This window comes from Topomyia yanbarensis, chromosome 3, assembly GCF_030247195.1.
Source record: "Topomyia yanbarensis strain Yona2022 chromosome 3, ASM3024719v1, whole genome shotgun sequence".
Taxonomy (NCBI): Eukaryota; Metazoa; Arthropoda; class Insecta; order Diptera; family Culicidae; genus Topomyia; species Topomyia yanbarensis.
This window is the reverse complement of record NC_080672.1, coordinates 169,757,668-169,779,347: the sequence shown is the minus strand read 5'-3', so window position 1 is coordinate 169,779,347 and position 21,680 is coordinate 169,757,668. Positions and strand designations below refer to the sequence as shown.

The 21,680-nt window shown below is 34.8% G+C and overlaps 1 protein-coding gene across 3 annotated transcripts in view; it reads right to left on the bottom strand.

Annotated features, from left to right (window-relative positions):
• The window catches only part of LOC131693245 (optomotor-blind protein), a 363,110-nt gene that overhangs the window by 22,333 nt on the left and 319,097 nt on the right, over positions 1–21,680 (bottom strand). For all 3 annotated transcript variants that reach the window (XM_058980914.1, XM_058980915.1, XM_058980916.1), the window contains 2 exons: positions 18,423–18,569; positions 18,272–18,348 (listed from right to left, as the gene is read on the bottom strand). In XM_058980914.1, the coding sequence (XP_058836897.1) occupies positions 18,272–18,348; positions 18,423–18,569 (224 nt within the window). The remainder of the gene's footprint in view (positions 1–18,271; positions 18,349–18,422; positions 18,570–21,680) is intronic.

The window sequence follows — 21,680 nt, the reverse complement described above, 5'->3', positions numbered from 1 at the left end:
CTATCTCTCAGTCTGCTTAGTCCCGGTGCGCCACCGTTCCTTCCATTATGAACCGAAACCTGCGGAATGTTTTCATAATTTACAGTATTATCACACGGTGCAAACTACAGTAACTCGTCGCCTTCGTTTCGATCGTTTCGAACGAACGGCCTGGAACACGCCTACCACTTTACATCACCGTGTGTGGCGGCCTCACCTAACTTTCCAATGAACCTGTACTATCAGGAGTAATCAGCCGGAAAGCGTACTCTCACTGACTGGTTGACTGAAGAGGCCAAAGTTGATTGCCTTTCGATTTTGCGTTCCGTTCACTCCAAGCGCATCCCCGTGCGTAGGTGCTTTTCCCGATAACAATGGGCGAGACAAGAGCTAGAATGAAGTTGTTCCTGGAAATTCTTCCGTGCTTTGGACTGCCGTTGGGTACACGGTACGCGAGCATGTCACCTGCCATCGAACGGCCGAACGAGCGTCTGCGGGTTGCCGTCATAGTACAGGATGTGAAATGTTTTCCATGCTGCGATGAGTTTTAGCGCGATTAAACTCGTGTGCATTATTTTTCAATGGAAAGTCTAGCCATTTATCGTATATCGGTTGACTAGAGGGAGTTTCGTTTTTTATCATGTTTATCAGACAATTAATGAAACGTTTCGGGTTAATACTTACGTATTTCAATGATCTACAACGAATCATAGTACTTCGTGGGAATACATGTTGCAACTAATTATTTGATTACTAATGATAAGAAGACATATTGATTTAACAGGGGCAGACGTTTGCTTCTGCAAAATAAATTCCGAATAATTGGACGCAAATAAATTTTCAGGTGATAAATTAAAAGGCTGTGTTCGAGACACGACTACGATGACATGCAGTTTTTTTTCATGAGCGTGCAAAATCCCTAATGGTTCTTTATCGGCCTAAGATGAATCTGTCGAATTACACAAAATGTACTATACTTTTCTATGCATCATAAGATAATGATTATGAATTTCGCAATACGTTTTGCCTGGGTGTAGAGTGCTGTTAACAAAGTAGGCCATCCCATTTTTGCGTACTAGTGCTATCTATGTCAAACCGTGCATATCATTATCATATTTTGATGCTAGCTTACTTTCCATCTTTGGAGTTTAACTAATATTTTACCATTAATTACTTTCTTAAAATAGGCCCAATAAACTTCGAATAATTTGAAATGAAAGCACAAATTATTTTTTCCGATTTCTTATCGTGAAATGAGCGATGATACAAATTTCTTCATCTCTACTAGCTCAATCTTTATAATAGCTAATTGCACAAAAATTCAAGCTTAAATCACGTCTACTGACCCACAGAACGATTCTTCACTAAATTCTGAACAAACCACTAACTTCACAAATTTTAAATAGTTTGTTTATGATAAGAAAATGATGAGATGAATTGATTTTCGACAAATATTTCAAACAGTGTGTCGATAGTTCATATAGTTATATTCATCCCTATTTTAATTATTCATAACTAATTTCATAGAAAATTTTGATAGATAACTTCAACTTATTAAGCAAAATTTATCAAATGTTGTATGAAATGGAAATCTATCACAATGTTGAACATTCTCCATATTGGTTTGTTTGGACGCACTGATTTCGGCTCTTCCGTCTATGAACAGTCTGGTTTAAAACTAAGGCAATGCATGAAATTGGGGGGTCGTTTTTATTCCAATTTTATGTCAGAATGTTCCAGCTCCTGATTAGTTGATTTTGAATTTTTGCACCGTACGCAATGTTACTGCAGGGATAGCGAAAGGATATTTGGCAGTGTTGCTGTATAGGAAAATATTGTCATTAATTTTGACAAATAAAATTATTATCGTTAAAAGAGTGCGGCAAAGTAGAACAAGAATCTATCATACATTCGCCAGATACGTGGTTGTTTAACAAAAATAAGACAGCAACCGAAACACAATCTAATTTTTTATCAGAAGATGGCTTCATCAATTCTTACTAAACACCCATGGCATGGAAAAACGGTGCCCTTCATCAATATAGTGGATTCAAGATACAAAATATTAAAGGCATAAAATAATTTAACAAGAATCCATTTTCATTAATAAAAATAGCAACACTGTTCGAAAAACTTCGGCAGGGTGAAAATGTGCGAAAAGAAGAATGTCGAAGGAAAAATAAGAAGCCGATTGTCACGTCTTGTCTTAGGTTTAAAGCGGTACGATGAAGGTCTTCCGTTGGTCAACTGTTCCAATATAAGGCCCATGTAGGACGGTTTTCAAGCACTTGTTTGTAACATTTTAGTGGGTATTGCAATTTTAAACTTTTTAGCAAATGAAAATGATAGCTCAGCGGAATGTGGTTACTGATACATTACTGGTTTTTTAGGATTGAAGTCAGAGCAGGCTCTTTTCATTGTATACGCAATTCGCAGAGTGTATGTAAGGAGAGTGACGACAACTATGAAATAAGGAACAACGAATATCCGTCAGTGTCATTCTAAACTAATAAACGACATCTCTAATCTATGTATTGTTAGCAGAGTTTGGAAAACGAATCAGCTGAAAAAGAACCAAAACTCTTCATTCGTTCTTCGCTTCACGAACATACCACCTATTGAACCATTTACCACTGAGCTGCGGAGTTGACGGCTTTGGTTCACCACCACCGAGGCTGGTGAATCATTGCTGTTCTATAGTGTAGGTATATGAGCATAGCGTAATAGTACCCGTTGCTCATTCTCTCTCCCATTCGAAGAGATATCAACCGCTGTGCATCATTCGTTCTCCATAGCAAGCTGTCTATAGGCACCCAGATTCTCTTTGCTTGTTGGGTGAGAATGTAGGTACGAAAAATGATGCCGCCCAGCTGCCCCGGAGAACAGCGCTCATAACGAGAATGTGCTTGTTGTGTTTTATTATTTTTATTCGAGCTAGGTACATGTTCGGTGCGCTTTTCATATGCAATATTTTTTAGTTTTGTCTTCAACCTATTGAATTAGTCGAATTGTGAAAATACAAATAGGGCTAAGGGAACATGGGGAGACTTTACCAAGCACGAAATTTAACAATTATTAATAACATGTTCCATTTAGTACTTATTTTTTTATATATTTTTATATTTGTTTCGATCCCATCAGCTAATTTTTCATCTTCTTCATTTCGTTTTTTATTTTGCTCCCTTAAGGAGGTGTGGCTTATACTTGAAACTTTGAACGCGATTATATTTGCGATATTTGCGGTGACTACGAGTGCCGAAAGAGTTTGCAACCGATTTCAAAACTTTATTTTTGTTTGTTCGTAATTTCGTCCTTGAACAATTGTTTGAGGAAAAAATTAGTTTCAAAAAAAAATCTCGGGTGACTTAGAGTAAATGCATTAAAGTCAACTGTCAAGATTCATTTGGAGGATATTCCGAATAAAACTTTATTCGCCAAGCTCGGAATAATTGCAGCGAACTAATCTGTCCAGATCACTAAAGCATTAAAGCGGGATACTAATTTCTTCCCAAAGATTGAAAGGCATGTGTAATTTTACTATTCCTGCTCAACTTTAGACGAAGCTCGAAGTAATTTTCTGATTATTAAATATTCCACAATATGCCGTACATTTTAAACACTTCGTTAGTAGGTATCCAATTTAATCAGAAGTCATAAATCTTGCTCATCAAATTTGTGGTTAATATTATATTTGTTAACATTTAACCTGTCTGTACAACATTTAGGAAAAGAATGTAGTACATCATAGTTTGAAACATATATCGTTCTTGTTAAATGCGAATAACTTATAACCAAGCTTATAACCACTTCGTTTTGGTTCACGATTATAAAATTCCAAATATTCGTAAGCTAGAGATACAATGTTAGAAAAAATTGAACCTATATGTGTTGGGCTGAATCATCTGAGAAACCAACATCCAAAAAACTGATAAAATGCATATCGATGTTTGAATATCCACGATTTCTCTAAATTTATAAAACATCGTGAACACAAGTTGAAATTTTTTCCCCTCAAACCTCAGCAGAATCAAATAAGCGGTACCTGTTGTCTAATGTCCGCTCCACAAGCCATATGTTCCTAACTGACGTAGCGAAAGACGCTGAAAACCGCTAATATGGCCAGAAGAATTTTATATTTAGATTCAGCATTACACAATGAATTTGAATGATTCAACAGTTTGTATGTTCTTGAACCAATTCCACAAAATAATCAACCAAGCAAAGAGGGACCACTATTCAAGAGAGAAGAGAATACTGATATCCTCTCTCTCAATGATACTCACAACTGTTCATCTTTGTAATGATACGTGCTTATGCAAGCGTGTGTGGATATCGTTCCTGTTTCTGTTTTCTCGTGTTGTTGCTTCGGTGTCCATAGCGGCAATTCATTCAGTTGGGTTGAAGGCAAGCGTTTTACTGAACTGTATTGTGGTTCGTTCGGATTGAATTTGAATGAATGGCGAAAGCTCTGATTGTTAGATATTGTTCCGTGTTTGACAGTTGTCATTCCCTTTGCACACATTCTGATAATCCATGACAGTTTCGTTGCTTGTGATTTATTATTGTGCAAGACTGTAATGCTGGACAACTTTGTTTAAAGTATCCATTCGGTGGAGTAGCCGCTGTCATTTCGTAGTCAACTGTGTTGTCAACTGTTGAGCCATTTGACGTCTATGAAAGGCATAAATATGGAATGTGTAGGGATATAGAAGGAAAGTATGTACAGTGACACAATCTCATATTCGTACACCTCTAGTGTATATGTTTAATATTGTTTCATAAATGTTTGTGCTATTTAATATAGGTATTGTATTGTAAATGAGGTAAAATCATCATCTGTCATTTTCTTATCATTTGTAATCTAAAGTGTGCAAGTTTCCGTACACTACACATAAAAAATCATTACTTGGTGTGAAAATGGCACAATTTCATATTTGTACAATTTTGAAAAGTCAATTAATTCGTAATTTAAGGACTATTATTTCTTTATTTTTTGTTTTACTTAGAAAAATAGATTTTATGACTACAGAAAAGTGTTCATTGGCACATTTTGCTCTACACTAGTATAAGAAATTGCCTCAAATTAACGTAATGGTTAAAAAAAAGTAAACTAACTGCCATTATGGGACTGAAACTAATTATTTCTCATCAAAATGAAGCTAAATCAATTCATGAAATCTTTGAAATTGTCCAAAGATTGCGTCCAACTATTTAAAATGTCGTTAAAAACTTTGATGTGGCGAAACGTAGAGCAGATATTGCGAAAAACTTGAACCGTAAAAAATTTACGATGAGGTAAATTTTAATTGGAAAAATTTGGGAGTAATTAATTCTATATACATGGTAAATAAATTGAATCATAGTATTTAAGTATAAGTCTGCTCTGGCACGGCTCGTAATGTATGAAGAACGGACAATTACAATGCCAGTGTACTGAGCAAGATGCTGTTTATCAACGAGATGAACAAATAATTGATTTTTTATTTACTAAACAACATTGAAACATTTTATCGGAATATTGGAAAGATTGCAAACTTTGTCTACGAGTCCAAATTCAATATCTTTGACTCAAATGGCTGTTGTTTCGAGTGGAGAAAATCGAACTCAGGCCTGGACGTAGAAGCCTTATAACAGCAGCTAAGCGCAGGCACAGTGGAGTTATTGTATGGGGTATTATATGTCCACAGAAAGTGCTAGAGATTTGGTCTTCATTGGTGGAATGATGGATCAGAATGTGTATTTTAATATGAATATCTTAAAATAAATTTTAAAGCAAAGCTTCCGTAAAATGGTTCTTTTACTAAGAAATGGTGGATATTGGAAATTCGATCAGGAGAAGAACCTAAAGCAGAAGGCGTGCAAAAAACGTTTAGAGTAAATTTATAATTGTTTAAATGTTATGGATTCTCCACTGTGGACCCTGTTTATTAACTGATTAGAAAAATAAATGGGAGTATTTGGATAAAAAGTGCTAAACTATCCGGATTGTAATGAGAATGATCTTAGAAACTACTATTTAGAACACTGATTTTCAACCTTTTTCGTTCCATTTACCTCTTTACGAATATTGATCTACATGTTGTTCGCTTTTTAAAAATTGTCAGAAAAAATGTTCAATTAGATGAAAACCATAATTTGACACACAGAAACATGTTCCTAAGCACTCTCAGTAAGCATCTCAATTCTTTACAAAAAATATAGAAAGACAAATATCCGAGGGGAATATCAGGATAACAAGTTAAAATTTGTCCCGCATAATTCACCCCCAACAATACTCTAATTACCCCCTGGGGGTGAATTCACCCCCGGTTGAAAATCACTGATTTAGAAGAATGGGATAAAATTTAAGTTGAATGCACACAAAAAATAGTGGTCAGCATTCCAATACGATTGGAAACTGTAATTACCAACAAAAGCTACCACATTGAATATTTAATATATAAATTTCAATTGATTTTTGAAAAAATATGTGTACTGTACGAATATGAGATTGCGGGTATATTTGACTATCTTTAGAATAATGATATTTTTGAAAAAATGAGCAATTGTAGTACAAAGATAATTATTGTATCTTCCCAATGCTGTCTACTAAACTATTTCTACATAAATAAAATGTCTCGTAAACTAATTTTTTACTTGTAAAATGCATATAAACATTCCACATAGCGGTGTACGAAAATGAGATTGCGTCACTGTACGTACGCCCCATAAATCTCTGAAGACACCAACAAATGAATGAAACAGCAAGAGATAGCAAGTGCATAATGATTGTTTTGGTTTGTTTTCTACCGCACGGATGGTCACAATACCCGCGATTAGAAGAAGGATGAATAAATGAATTATTTTCTAGGAAATAAATTAGACGTATATTTTATTTTGCAAATATTTCAAACATATTTTCATCGTTGTTCGCAATTGTTAACAATGGAATGATTCAATACCCCAAACAGTGCGAAATCGCATACACCACTCGCATATCCCCTGTATTCAGACCCCTGCTTTGAGAAGCTGCAGAAGTAGCCACTAAAATCCAGCTTTCGATTGAATTCGCAATATCTACATTTTATGATGTACTTCACTTAATTTGGCTAACATTAGAGTACACCTGAGCCATCATGAGGAAATGATAAACTATCGGCAATTAGGCATAAAAGCGAGCTATAAAATTCCACGCTACTGGAAAACTCCATAGAAACTGTTTTTAGTCAAGCGCATTTCAGTAAATTTTTCAATATATTTACTATGTAAACAAACAATGTCTTTACTATATAAACAATTTTTGAACGTTATTGTTCTTACTGTTTCCACATCTTTCGACGCAGGGTTCTCACAGACAAATTAACAATAATACTATAGAAAACAATAAATTTTACAGCCGCAACGTGATGCAGTGAATTAACATTGATGGCCATTGTTGCCAAGATCAAAATCGATTTTACATTGAATTTGCAGTTAAAATGATAAAGTTTATTGCTGTTGTATTTTACCATGATATTAGATTGTACTGTAACATATTGTAAAAATATTATACTATACCAGTACCACAATAGATCAAATAACTGGTCGCAGTGGTTAATGTACCCAACAAAGGAAAAAAATACTATACCAGCAAAAATATTGTTTTTTTTTATATTTCTACTCGAGATGGTGAGTAACGGTTCGTTAGAAATTTCTCCTAAGTGAATATTGGCAGTTGCCTTTAAGCCCTAATTCTAAGTCAGTCGAAGACTATGTCTTCTATGGATCACGTGTTGTATTGATGGATTTTCTATCTTATCTTATTCGATGAAAAAAACTATCTGATTCAAATTCCAATAAAGTGATATACTACTTTTGAGGAATATTCCGGGCAAATCATTACATTCTTAGTACATATTTCAAACGAGAAATTATTTCTACTAATTTTACTACTACTGATGTGATCTGTAATATTTCTTCGAAAATATATTCTTCAAGTAGCTTGACAGTTCGCATGATCATTTTGAAGAGATGTGATTATTTATTTAAGGAACAAACCTAAAACAGAAGGGGGATTTTAATTTTAAACTTTATTTCTATTGATCTCGTGAATGACAAAAAACGACATTATCGCGACACACATGTAATGTGAACGATTTATTCGAGAATGTCAAAACGATGGTTCAGCAACTGAACTAATGACATTGGATCTGGATCAAGTAAATTATAAGAGCGAATGAAAGGTTTTAAAAGGCTCTTTCGAAAATTATTCTTATGTTTTATATATGTGAGGAATTCTACGAAGATCTGTCCGAAAATCTCCAAAATTCGTGATCGACCATATTGTACAGCGTAGACCCGTTTTTATCGTTTTGGTGAATTTTAGGCTGATAAAACGAGGACATTGACAAAATCGGGACATACATTTTTCCTTCTTTTTAAGTAACCGAAGCTTCTTCTTTGGTCCTTAGATATAATCTCATAACCCTTTCTGATTATTTAGTTTAGGTTATTTCCCTTAAGGGGGTCTGACAGTGCAATATTCATGAAAAATTAAAAATTTTATTTTTGCATATTTCGGATCTCTAAGATAAGAAAAATATGCTCAAGAACGAATTTAATCGAATTCAAAAATGGTTCATCTGCTAGAGTCCATCAAAGTACCAACTACCAATTTTCATATGGGTCTGACAAAATCGGATCAAAGACCTGATAAAATCGAGGGTAGATAAAATTGGCGGCTGATAAAATCGGGTCTTTACTGTATTCCGATGAAGCTTTGCAGATTTCACAGGCAACAAATTTTCAACAATCAGTAAGATTTTTTTGACTCAAGCGCAATTTTTTCGAAGGGCGTAGACGTTTCTACGTGCATTAATTTTAAAGTGTTTTGCTCGATTACCCTATTCTATACAACAAAACTTTCTGAGAACGAGTTACAGGGAATGAATTCTTCTTCGAGAAAGAAATATGTATTCAAAAAAATGTTGTGTCATTTTTCACAAAAACAAAAAAAAATATGTTAAAAATTTAAGGTTCAAAAAACAATTTTTGATAAATATTTAATATTTTGTCAACAAAACCCTAAAAAGAAAAGAAACATTTTGAATGTGATTGCATGATGGAGAATTTATCGGTTAAAAAGTTTTTCTAACAATAATTTAATACATGTATTTGAATTTCGTACCAATTGACATACCAAACTGTAGCTTTATTGCAGAATATAATTCTAAGTATCATTCTAAATCAAAGTGCATTTATCAAATATCTTCCAAAATGCAATAGATGTCGAGATATTTGGAATTTTGCTCCAAACAAACAATAAATTCATGTAATTATGCCATTTTTAAAACTTATTCGCGATACCTCATCATAAAATGCCAACAATCTAATGTTTATCGCTTTAAAGACGTAAAAGAAAATTGAAGAAAGTGTATGTGGATCATGGAGAAGCTTTCAATAAAAAAGTTTTCCTAACAACAATTTTTAACATATTTTTATAATTCATACTATTTGCAGTCAAAAATATAATTTTATTTTTGAATGTGAATATTTTCTGAAATGTTTTCGAGATATTTTTAATTTTGTTTTAACAACACAATTATTTGGTTTTATTAAAACCTTTTCATAAGATATTCGCATTTGTTAGTAAAACAACGAAAGTCCATCAATAAATAACAGAGTTCAAAATCATGACACAAAAATGTGTCATTGATGGAAATTAGATTTTATGATTACAAGTCGTCCCAGATAGTGCAGATAGTTTTTAATACCAATACATTTTTTTTTAATTTTCAACGAAATTCGGTGTGTCAGGAGCTGGTTTGGAAATTAGTTGTGACAATATTTTTGTTTTTGGTCTAACGAAATTGAAAAAATATATAATTTGTTTTCAGATGTATACTTGCTTATGACTTATATATGGTACTTGATTAAATTTATTGTTTCCTATAAACAGAATTTTTTTCGAACTGTTGTAAAACTAGCTCGCGGTTGTAACCGGCAAGAAAGTGCACCCGACCGCAAAACTTTTGATCGTTAACGACCTGCTTGCATATGTCGCAATTCGTGTAATTAAGTTTGTCCGCCACAACAATGCAATGCATTACGAGGAAGTGGAAAAGAAAACCGCATGCAATCGTCTATTTTCTCCGATATGCATAATTAACCCCTCTCGGCAGAAGTTTTACTTGCTGGATTCCACGATCGGTGGAAGAAGTCAAACCGCAGCAGGCGAACCCTTCCCGTTGTACATTCAAAGTGGGCGCAGCTACCCGTCGATATAGACCAAATTGTTGCCTTCCTGCGACAAATTAGATTGAATTACACAAAACATCAATTGAATTAATTCACTCATCAGTGCAGTCAGTGTATACCGCGCCTCCAACACCAACACCGTCGACGAAGAGATCCATCTCTCACTGGCCAAGTGTGCCGGGCGAATTCAAAATCAAGTGCTGCCGTTGAGGGTGACAAATAGGACGACCCCGGGGACAATTGGTCGCCCGGGCAGACTCGGCCGCTTATAAATAGACAATAGAGCGATAAATTATGCAACGCCTGAGCTGCAATGAAAATTCCGCTCGGTTGACAGTTTTTTTTTCGTTTTGCTGTGTCGCTCAGTCAGACCGTCAGCCTCCATCGACCGGATTCCGGACAGAAAGGGGACAACCAGATGCCAACTGTCGTCCGGAGTCAGAGCTATCACAATCATGAACGCCTCGGGACTTTGGGAAAAGCATCAGCAGTTTTTTTGCGTTTCTGCTGTCTCCGGAACAATTTCTTCGACTTCCGCCCGGAATGTGTGTGTATGTGTGTCTGTGTGTACGCATTCGCTCGGGAGATTCTGACCGTAACTGAATGTTCCGAATCGTTTGTAGTGTCATTGTTTGTTCGATTGACGTTGGGACGCAGAACGGAATGCCCGTCGGGTTAACCGGGTGCAATGTCAGCCGCCAGAAGTGGTTCACCGCAAATGCAGAGGGGTGTGACTCCGTCAGCAGATGGACGGTCGGGCGGACGGATGGGACATTCAACAGTTTTTAGTTGTTGTTTTTTCTGTTCTTTTCAGTGTAGCATCTTTGTGCTGGTGTCAAAGTAGGATGATCGGTTGAACGAGGGTAGTAGACAGAATTTGTCGCAATTTAAGGCAATGAATAATTTTTCGATGCACGGAACGATTAAGAAGAATCAAATTTCTTTTAGACGGTTAAGGTATGTAGTCATTACTGATTGATTTTAGTACATCTACAGTGGTATTCTGATGTTTATAACGTATAAAAGTTAAATTAGATTTAAAGCAGAATGAACTTACACATTTTAAAGTATATCTTCGCAAATTGAAAGCGAATCGGTGATTTGCTTGTTTGGATAGAACCGTTCTCATAGAATTCTATTGCAAATATCCAGTAATATCCAACATTGTTGAAAACGCAAATTTTCCATCTAAATTGAATAAATTATATAAAAAGAGACACAGGCCTGTTGCCAGGATTTTATTTCGAAAGGGGCTTCCAAATTATTGCATAAATCTTTAATTCTTGTTAAATTACAGCATCGAAATTTTCAGAGGTTTCTTATGAAAACAATTCCAAATGTAAGAATGACGAAATTTGCATTTGCAGCTTCTGATTTAGCAGGCGATTTGTAGAGGCACAGAAACGGTTCAACTTTTGTTTGCTTGATCTAACATCTTGACACTATTATCAGTTCTATGGTATGCTAACACGATTTTTCGATAAATTCTATTCAAATGAAACTGTTTTCAAGGCTGACCCTGGCCTGGTAAATCAGAGCCCTGGTCAAGAAAGATTCTTGGTGATCAATGGAGATAAAAAAAGATTTAAAAATAGTAGATATTAACTTTTTATATTATTGAATTAATTGGCGTAATAAAATTTCGTGTACTAGGTACTAGTTGTCAAGTTATTAGATTGAATAGTAAAGAAAAGTAAAATAAATGCTCGAAAACTTTTTTACGATCGTGCTCACATTCATTCAAAACTGTCAAATTTCGATGTTAAGTATCATTGAAGAATTTTACAACATAAAACAGCATAATAAAATAATTTTGACGGGTAGTCCTCCTAGAAGAAATTAAAGAGAATTTAATATTCAAGCAACTTTAGCTCGAGACTTCGTTTTCGAAAATGCTATTTCAAACATTTATTCAGAGTATTGAAACATAGTAGACTATATGTAAAAGAAAACCTTCAAAACAAGTTATTTTAATATTTGTATTTGATAAATCTCTTCTGCGGTTTATAAACAAAAAATCACATTGTATTCAAAGTATGAAGCTTACAAGAAAAAAATTAAATTGAAGAGTGTGGCTTTTAACAAATTTGCTAAATACTATTTTATTTCTCGATATGTTGCATTCATATAGCCTTCATATATTCAAAATTTTTAATTTTATTTTTAATGAGTTAATTCTCCATAATTATGTGATGTTGACTCATGAGAAAGTTTTCGAAAATGTGTCCCACTATAAAAGTTTACATTCTTTCACTTCATTGATATACTATACAAGAAAATAATATATAGAGGTTTAAAATCTGCTCCACATTGGTTCTTCTTGTTAGTAGACTGGAGTGGTATCTGTTAGTCTACTTATGTTTCTGAATTTTCAATAATTGATTAAACTCTTGTTAAATTTTAGCACTTTCAAAAAAACAACAATTTTCATCTAATACTCCCTTTCTCCAACCCAAGTTTCTGGTTACGCAACTGCTACTCAGTAATTGGTTTGTTTTTTGAATCAAAGTAATTTGCTCCAATTTTTTGCACAAGATGTTCAATTACTTGAATAAAACTGTAATGTCTGCATGATTATAGGTTCATTTTACCACAATTTGAGAAACAGTTTCAATTAAAGCTGTTGCACCTGATGCATCAAAGTCCTACGGATAACGAAGACGTGAACCTCTTTCGAAAACAAGAGGATTAGAGCGCAATTCCGAAAGCACTCGAGTTGAGTGTATAGAAAAGATAGAAGAAGTGCTCTTCAGTCGATTTCGATTTGATTGATTCTTTTTCCTCTCTTTTCTAAGTGATTTTTGATAATCTCTTATTTTATTCTACAGCGAACAAAAATAAAACGAAAGACATACTAAAAACTTGAAATAATCCCAACTTATTGACTTCAACCAGTTACAACATTTTAGTCGCTCTCCGTGATAGGATGCTGATGTCTGTCCACTGTATCGTCAGGCCGTTTTCTAACTTACATAGACTTTAATTGGAAACCATCGAATGCGACTAAAATGCTGCTGGTGGTTGCAACATTAAGTGGTGGCATCAATTGACATCCGATGGTAAGTATAGATAAAATCACGACAGTTAGTCCTACGCCTACTGTTGGAGGGGGGGGGGGGGGGGGTGGTAGACTTCAACGACTAATTTCTTCATTTGAATGAAAACGGGGTTTTCTGAAAACCGGAGGGGGTTCAGCGAAAACCTGTTTTCATGCAGTGAAGAAATTGGCCGTAAGAGAAACAAAACGGAAATTGAGATCATTTTCGAGCACTTCAATTGCTTTTTATTCCCTAATGAATGAGAAAGAGACAATATCAATATCTCACAATTACCGTAGTGTGTTATGTGTTTGCAAAGCTTAATGCGCACCACTCCTCGACCTAAATAAAGTAAATTTTTCACGTTTGTGAACAGTTTAATTAGGTTTAGAGTTCCACTTCGTTGGCTAAGTGCAAAGAATACAAAAGCACCAGCCACTCTCGCTGTGGACGATAAGTGGAACGAGCATTGCTATCATCTACAACTAACAGGAGAAGGAGAGCGAAGAAGATAGGGCAGCGATATCATAAGGGAAGCGCTCTGTGGTGTTGGTTATTCGTCACCAGAGGTTTTAGCAAAGGGGCAGAACGCCATCCCTTGATGCAACTGCAGATAAGCACCACCAACAGCGAAGTGATTTTGTAAAATTGCAGGAAAATAACATTTAACGCCGCTTTGAGCAACTGAGTGGGATGTAAAATTTCAATTGTAGCATATAGATAAATAATATTTTCCTTAAGTTGTAATAAATTTGATTTGTTTTTCATTTTCGTTATTTTCCGCACGAAATCAAATATTTGAAGGACTCATGTGAACCAGAGTACCAGAGTAAGAGTAAATGCACTACTTACACTTTTTAAATATTTTACAAAGAATTCATTAAATCGAAAAAGGTTGAAATTATCAATCTTTCCACCAAACCCGGAGAAATTGATGTAAAACTCAGAGGCCTGGAGATCACTCCCGAAAACTGGAGGCTCCGGATCGAACCCGGAAGGGTGCAACCTTTATTTTTCCCTAAAGGAAAAAACTTGGATGTACCGATTTTCGCTGAAGGTCACAAAACCTAACTTAAAGAAGTTCGATTTGAATGTTTAGTGTTTGGCTCGTCAGTAACTGACACCAACTTGCTGTCAGTTAGCCAATATATTCGACAAAGCACCAATTTGGCGAAAGAATGTTGTTAAAATAGGTCACGAATTTTGTCTCACATATACATTTCAAGTATCACAATTGCATTATATGGTGGCGACATCATCCCAAACACACTAGTTTCAAGCAACTTGCGCTAAGTAAGTGTCAAGTTGGGGAAGGGTTACGTCAAACAAAATTTCTAGATAGATTATTTATTACCAATTCAATTAATCATCCTAAATGGGAATTTCTCTAACTCAGACTGTATTAACCTTTCAATTTATGTACCATTGTTTTTATTAGTCCCTAGAACGGCACCAATGAACAGTCAACATTGCTATTGTTTTAAATGAAATCTTTGTTGAAATTGAGTGAAAATTTTTGAAAAGGGCAACCCAAATTAGGTGAAATTTCAATTGTGCTAGAAGATCTATTTTTGCGATAGTATTTGGTATTGCAAAATCAAATACAGATGAGTTTCACAAAAAAATAATTCGCAATAATATTGACATTTTAAGCTTATACATAACAAAATGAAGAGGAATTCCACGAAGATCCATCCGAAAATCTTTAAAATCGTGACCGACCATCTAAGATTCCAATGAAACTTTACACATTTCACCGTCATGCAAGACTAAATATTTTCCACAGGTAATAAGATTATTTTGACTCAAGAGCAACTTTTCAAAAGGGCGTAAACGTTTCTACGCGTATGAATTTCAAAAATTTTTTGTTCGATTACTTTATTTTATACAGCAAAACTATCTGAGAACGAGTTACAGGGAATGAATACTTCTGTCTGAAAAAATATACACTGAAAAAAAATTTGTGTCATTTTTCAAAAAAACAAAAATTTATGATAAAAATTTAAATTGCGAAAAAACCCATTTTTTTAAATTTTTTATATTTTGTTGTCAAAAACCTAAAGAGAAAAGAAATATTTTGAATGTGATTGCATGATGGAGAAAAAATCAGTAAAAAAGTTTTCCTAACAATAACTTCGTACATGTTTTTAAATTTCATACTAATAGACATACAAAATTGTAATTCTATTACAGAATATAATTTTAAGCACCATTTAAAATCAAAATGCATTTAACAAAAATATTCCAAAATGCGATAGTTTTCGAGATATTTGAAATTTTGCTCCTTCAAAAAGAATTAATTCGTGTAATTATGCTCTTTTTAAAAGTTATTCGCGTTACCCCATCAAAAAATGTCAAAAATTTAATGTTTATCGTTTTAAAGACGTAAAAGCAACTTTTTTAGTGTATTTGGATCCTGGAGAAGCTTTCAATAAAAAAGTTTTCCTAACAACAACTTTTGACATTTTTTTATAATTCTTACTATTTGCAGTTCAGAATCATATTCAAAAAGAAAATTTTTTGAATATGATTCTGAACGCCATTTTAAATCGAAATGCTCTTAACAAAAAATTTCTAAAATGTAGTAGTTCTCGAGATATTTTAACTTTTGTTTTAACAACACAATTATTTTATTTTATTACGACCTTTTCATAAGTTAGTCGCGTTTCTCCATCAACAATAATAGGTTTTTCAAAAGGTCCGTAAACTTTCCTGCAACTTTTTCTTTGACATCAAGGCGATATTGTGAAACATTTTAAAGTTACATGAAAACAACCAACATATGATTCAGCTATATAGTTTAATCAACAGACCCTATGGTTGAAATATATTTTGGTTGCTTTCATGTAACTTTCAAATGGTTTACAATATCGCCTTTATGTCAAAGAGAAAGTTGTACGAAAGTTTACGGGACTTTTGAAAAACCTATTATTGTGATGGAGAAACGCGACTAACTTATGAAAAGGTCGTAATAAAACAAAATAATTGTGTTGTTAAAACAAAAGTTAAAATATCTCGAGAACTACTACATTTTAGAAAATTTTTGTTAAGAGCATTTCGATTTAAAATGGCGTTTAGAATCATATTCAAAAAAAAAATTGTATTTTTGACTGCAAATAGTAAGAATTATAAACAAATGTCAAAAGTTGTTGTTAGAAAAACTTTTTTATTGAAAGCTTCTCCATGATCCAAATACACTAAAAAGGTTGCTTTTACGTCTTTAAAACGATAAACATTAAATTTTTGACATTTTTTGATGGGGTAACGCGAATAACTTTTAAAAAGAGCATAATTACACGAATTAATTGTTTTTGAAGTAGCAAAATTTCAAATATCTCGAAAACTATTGCATTTTGGAAGATTTTTGTTAAATGCATTTTGATTTTAAATGGTGCTTAGCATAATATTCTGTAATGAAATTACAATTTTGTATGCCAATTAGTATGAAATTTAAAAACATGTACGAAGTTATTGTTAGAAAAACTTTTTTACCGATTTTTTCTCCATCATGCAATCACAATCAAAATGTTTCTTTTCTCTTTAGGTTTTTGGTAACAAAATATAAAAAATTTAAAAAAATGGGTTTTTTCGCAATTTAAATTTTTATCATAAATTTTTGTTTTTTTGAAAAATGACACAACCTTTTTTTCAGTGTATATTTTTTCGGACAGAAGTATTCATTCCCTGTAACTTGTTCTCAGATAGTTTTGCTGTATAAAATACAGTAATCGAACAAAAAAAATTGAAATTCAATCACGTAGAAACGTTTACGCCCTTTTGAAAAATTACTCTTGCATCAAAATATTCCAATTGCCAGAGAATATCATGGAGATTCATACAGCGAACACACCTGCAAAATTTCGTTCGAATCGACGATGGTCATATTTTGCGGTCGGCCGGTTTCTCATGGAATCCCTCGTAAAAGATGTACTGTACCTCCTTTTGGGTCGAAAAAACACATGTGCTACTTCTAGTACCTAACAACATGCCGCCAAGAAAAGAATGGCCGACCCATTTGTAACCAAGTTATTCCATGCAGAACGCCGTCGCGTGCGGATTTCGAACAGCGGATTGAAAACGTAATCAGCTTGCGTTCTAGCGACCCCGTCTGAACCACCACGTCTGGTGCAGATTTTGTCGCATTATCAAATAATAATTAATAAAAGTGCGGCATGTAACCGTGTTAGACGTTTATTCAGCCTATAACTTTGAATGTAAACCGATGATGTACACACATTTATACATAAATCGATTGCAATCAACGCAGGCTACAATTTGCATAACCTATTTTTTTTTAAATTATTTGAAAATATTCAATGAAGCCTTAAAATACGAAGTAATAAAAAAAATACTTAATATCTTTGAATTCAACGCAATGACGTATTTCTAATGAATTAAAAAAAATTCTTTACTAAAACCCTCTTATGAAAAATTTCTAACTCTATGTGCTGGGTCGGGACTCGAACCCAGGTGCGCTGCGTACAAGGCAATCGATTTACCAACTACGCTACGCCCATCCTAAACAAAAAAAATATCTTTTTCGTTTATTGGAAATTATATTGCATATTCGTACATCGTATATGAAAACAAAAACATTAAAATATACAATGTGTTTTGTTTGATTCAAGTAATTGTTATAGTTATTCGTTATGCGTTTGACATTCATATGCAATTCCTGACATTGTTCATGTCAAACACAAACAATAAGAATTTATGAACATTCGATTTCCTTTCGTTATTGCGATATAGTTCAGCTTATATTGAGATTGAATGAATCATCATGTTTATTGGCGTTTTTTTTCATAAACTTTAAACTCAAACCAATAAATGCAATCTGATGGATAAACTATCAATATGTTGTTGTATGTGTGATTAGTTCCCAGGAAAAGCGGTGATTATGATGTGACGTCATGGTGACGTTCGCGACAAAATAAAACCGCTTACAATCACCCAGTTCAGTTCGAACAAATTAGTCCCCCAGAGCAGAATTGCTAATGCTGGCCGGGCAATCGGACGAATGCCGCAACAAGGATACTCACTTCTTTTCCCGCTTACCAGCACCGGTATCACGAAACCCTTTCGCGAAAGGATTATTATCTATTTTCAATTGCGTTATCTGGAATTAGAAAGTTGTGGAAGAAGGAAAGACAATAAAACTGTCAATCGACTGAAGGGAATTAGTTGACTTACTTTTTCGTTTTGATATGCAGTTACGGCTATGAACTCGGTCTCCTTAAACACGTAGGTTCGAAACGTTGAGTACGGTAGCTTCAGGATATCGTTCGCTCGGACTAAGTGAAATCTGGGCTGGTATTTGTGCATTGAGTTGAGGATTGTCTGGAAGAAAGAGAAAATAAAACGTGTGTTACTCCTAATGGAAACCTTTTAAAATTTTCGATAATGAATTTCGGTGAATCAATTTGGATAAGCGTGTTCAAAAGCGATAAAGAGATAAAGTTGTTATTTTTACTTTTTCGTTTGGCTAATTAAACGAGCAGTTGCCGTATTACGCCCTCCCAAGAAGTAGTTGGTGATCTTGGTATTCACCCTGGTCATGGTGGAAGGCCTGTAGTGGCGTTTCGCTTCGAGAAAAATTTTCTCTGCTTCTCTAAAGCACCATGAATTCCGACATCAGAATACCAATGACACCGTTAAATGTATTGTTTATAACCTTGCGGGATTCAACCGAAATTGAACGAATCCAATCAAAGATCAAATTTTCCCTTCCTTTCCCTGAACCAACGGAAGAACAGGAAGATAGCAATAATAAGGGACCATTCATAAATTACGTAACGCAAAAATTGCCCAAAATTGACTCCCCCCTCCCCCCATGTAACAAATTGTCACAAATTTCTTCATCCCCCCCTCCCCTGTTACGTAACAAATTCCTAGAAAAAAATTTTTTTTCTTCGGTGAAAACATGTTACGTAACGATCTAGCTAACTCCCCCTCCCCCCTATGTCACAACATGTCACAACTTGTTGTACCCCCTCCCCCCCCTAAAAGCGTTACGTAATTTATGAATGGTCCCTAATCAGGCTCTCGTGTGATTCAAACGAAAGCATAGTCATAAAACCCCAAGCGCGAAAGATCATTTGGGCGAAATAAGTAATTTTTCTCTCCCGATACGCTGAACGGATCTATAGACCTCACACATGGTGATTGGTTCCCCTTCCTCATCCTCTCTTTCAATCAACCCAACCGCTGTCCGAGGCTCCTATATACGAGTTTTCAACTGAATTGGTCCAATCCGATCCATCTCGACCGAAAGAAGGCGGAGAATTTACAGGTTTTTCGTGTTCCCAAACTTGTTACTTGAGGCGTAGAGATGTTTATAAACACTAGCAGATATCGCTACGCTTTGCCAACAAGCAGAGACTGCGAGCAAACTGACCACGTTGAGGATCATAAACGGTCCCAGTTTATGGGTGTGCTCCGATTTTTTGCTCCACTTGAAACCGACTCTGTTTTCTGGAGTAGATTACTGCCATTTGCTGTTGGGGCTCAATTCGCTTCACCCATGTTTACCTATTTGGTGGTAATTGGTTAGTGCGCATAAAAAGGGGTACCGATGGAAATGGAATTGATTCATCACGATCAGTTCATGTGGATTGAGGCTCGGATTATTTTTCTGTTTTGAAAGGGTACAACAAAAATCGTGGTGGGAGATATTTTAAATTATCTCGTTAAGTTTTACAATCGCTTCTTCAGCAATTGGCTATGCTGAATTCGACCACCTTGTTTCGGTGCGGAAATCGTCGCGATCGATACAAAAAGGTAATTTTCACAGCCTACTGTAGCATTTTCCTTATGCATAAATTGCCAACAGTTGCTACCGTTGTCCGATGGAGGGCGTATAAATCGCTTGGGAAATTTTTCGTGATCGATCTCTGGGGTAGAAACGTGCGCTAGCGCTGTGGTGGTAAGAAGTTACTCCGTGATCGATTTACTAGTCAAATAAATTAGCAATTATGGATCGTTGCTATCGACTATAATCAACGATTTCATTTGATGAGATTATTTTTGCTGTTTTAATTGTGATTTTTTGCATATAGTAACTCTATGTACGGAGAAGGCTGAGAACAACTGCACAATTAGTGTGCTCGGTAGGCGAAATCGGTCCATCATAACTTGAGATATACTCAGAAATAGTTTTGTATATTTTTTATAATCACTGACTTAAAATGCAAAGGAAATTTCGGTGAGATAAGAGAAAAAAATATTATTGTGTGATTTGTATAAATAAGTGCCGTTCCATATCCCTGGAAAACTGATTATTCTTCTGGTTTATCAACTTTTGTTTTCAGACGCTCAAATAATACTCGTTTCGATTAAGTGTATAGTTTCTAAAGAACAAAATTCCGTTCCCGTGTTTTTGCCCTGGTAAATATTTTTGTCGAGATGTGTTTTTCTCAGAATAATCCTTGCACTCCGTTCTAAAACCGCAGAAGTTGACTGCAAGTCCTGTCATTTCCGTCCATCTATTCACGAAATAGAACATTCACCGAACGAGGAGCGAGCAGCACGCATTTCGTTAATCATTTGTATCTAATTCCAACATATAACTTTTTTCCTTTTTTATTTCGACTATGTTAGTCACATTTTCTTTTTTACATTTTAACGACATTCAATTAGCTAGAGATTACTGGGTAGGGAAAGTTATGAAAATTAGAGCCTAGTACTCAAGTGAGAGCAAGGATGTGAAGTAAACAGATCGGAAAACTAGAAGTGGCAGGGTCATTAGAACAGGCTTAATATCGTACGGGCTTAATTTTTGTTGTCACGGTAAAGATGGACTTGTCTGTCTATACCAGGACACATGCTAGTGAATTCGGGTGATTCGTGGTTATGCTGCCAAAGCTCGACCCTCATTAGCAGAAGACAAAAATTAAGCCCGTACGAAATTAAGCCTGTTCTAATGACCCTGTCACTTCTAGTTTTCCGATCTGTTTACTTCACATCTTTGCTCTCACTTGAGTACTATGCCTCTAATTTTCATAACTTTCCCTATCCAGTAATCTCTAGCTAATCCAATATAAACTATAGTTTGTGCAGAGCAGATAACTTCATTTTGTGTGACCACGTTTATGGACATCGATAAATGTGGATGTGATTTGAGGAAAAATGTACATTTTCTTTAGTTTGTAGGCCTAGATCCTTAATAATAAACTAAAGTTGCTTTTACCACATTGGCGACATCTGGCCACATTGGTTTCGATCTCATAAGAGCAGGAACCAAAAATGCAAAGGAAGATATAGAAATCGAATATGTATTTTTTTAATGTCTTTAAAATACATGAAACGTCGAGATTTGATGTAATATCGGTATTTTTTGTAAATGCTAGCAAGTTACTGTTTTCAACAAAGTTTTTCTGGATTATATTCCTTCTTACGTCACCCAGGAAAAATTTACACATTACGGTAACATTAAACAGTTAACTCTTTGCG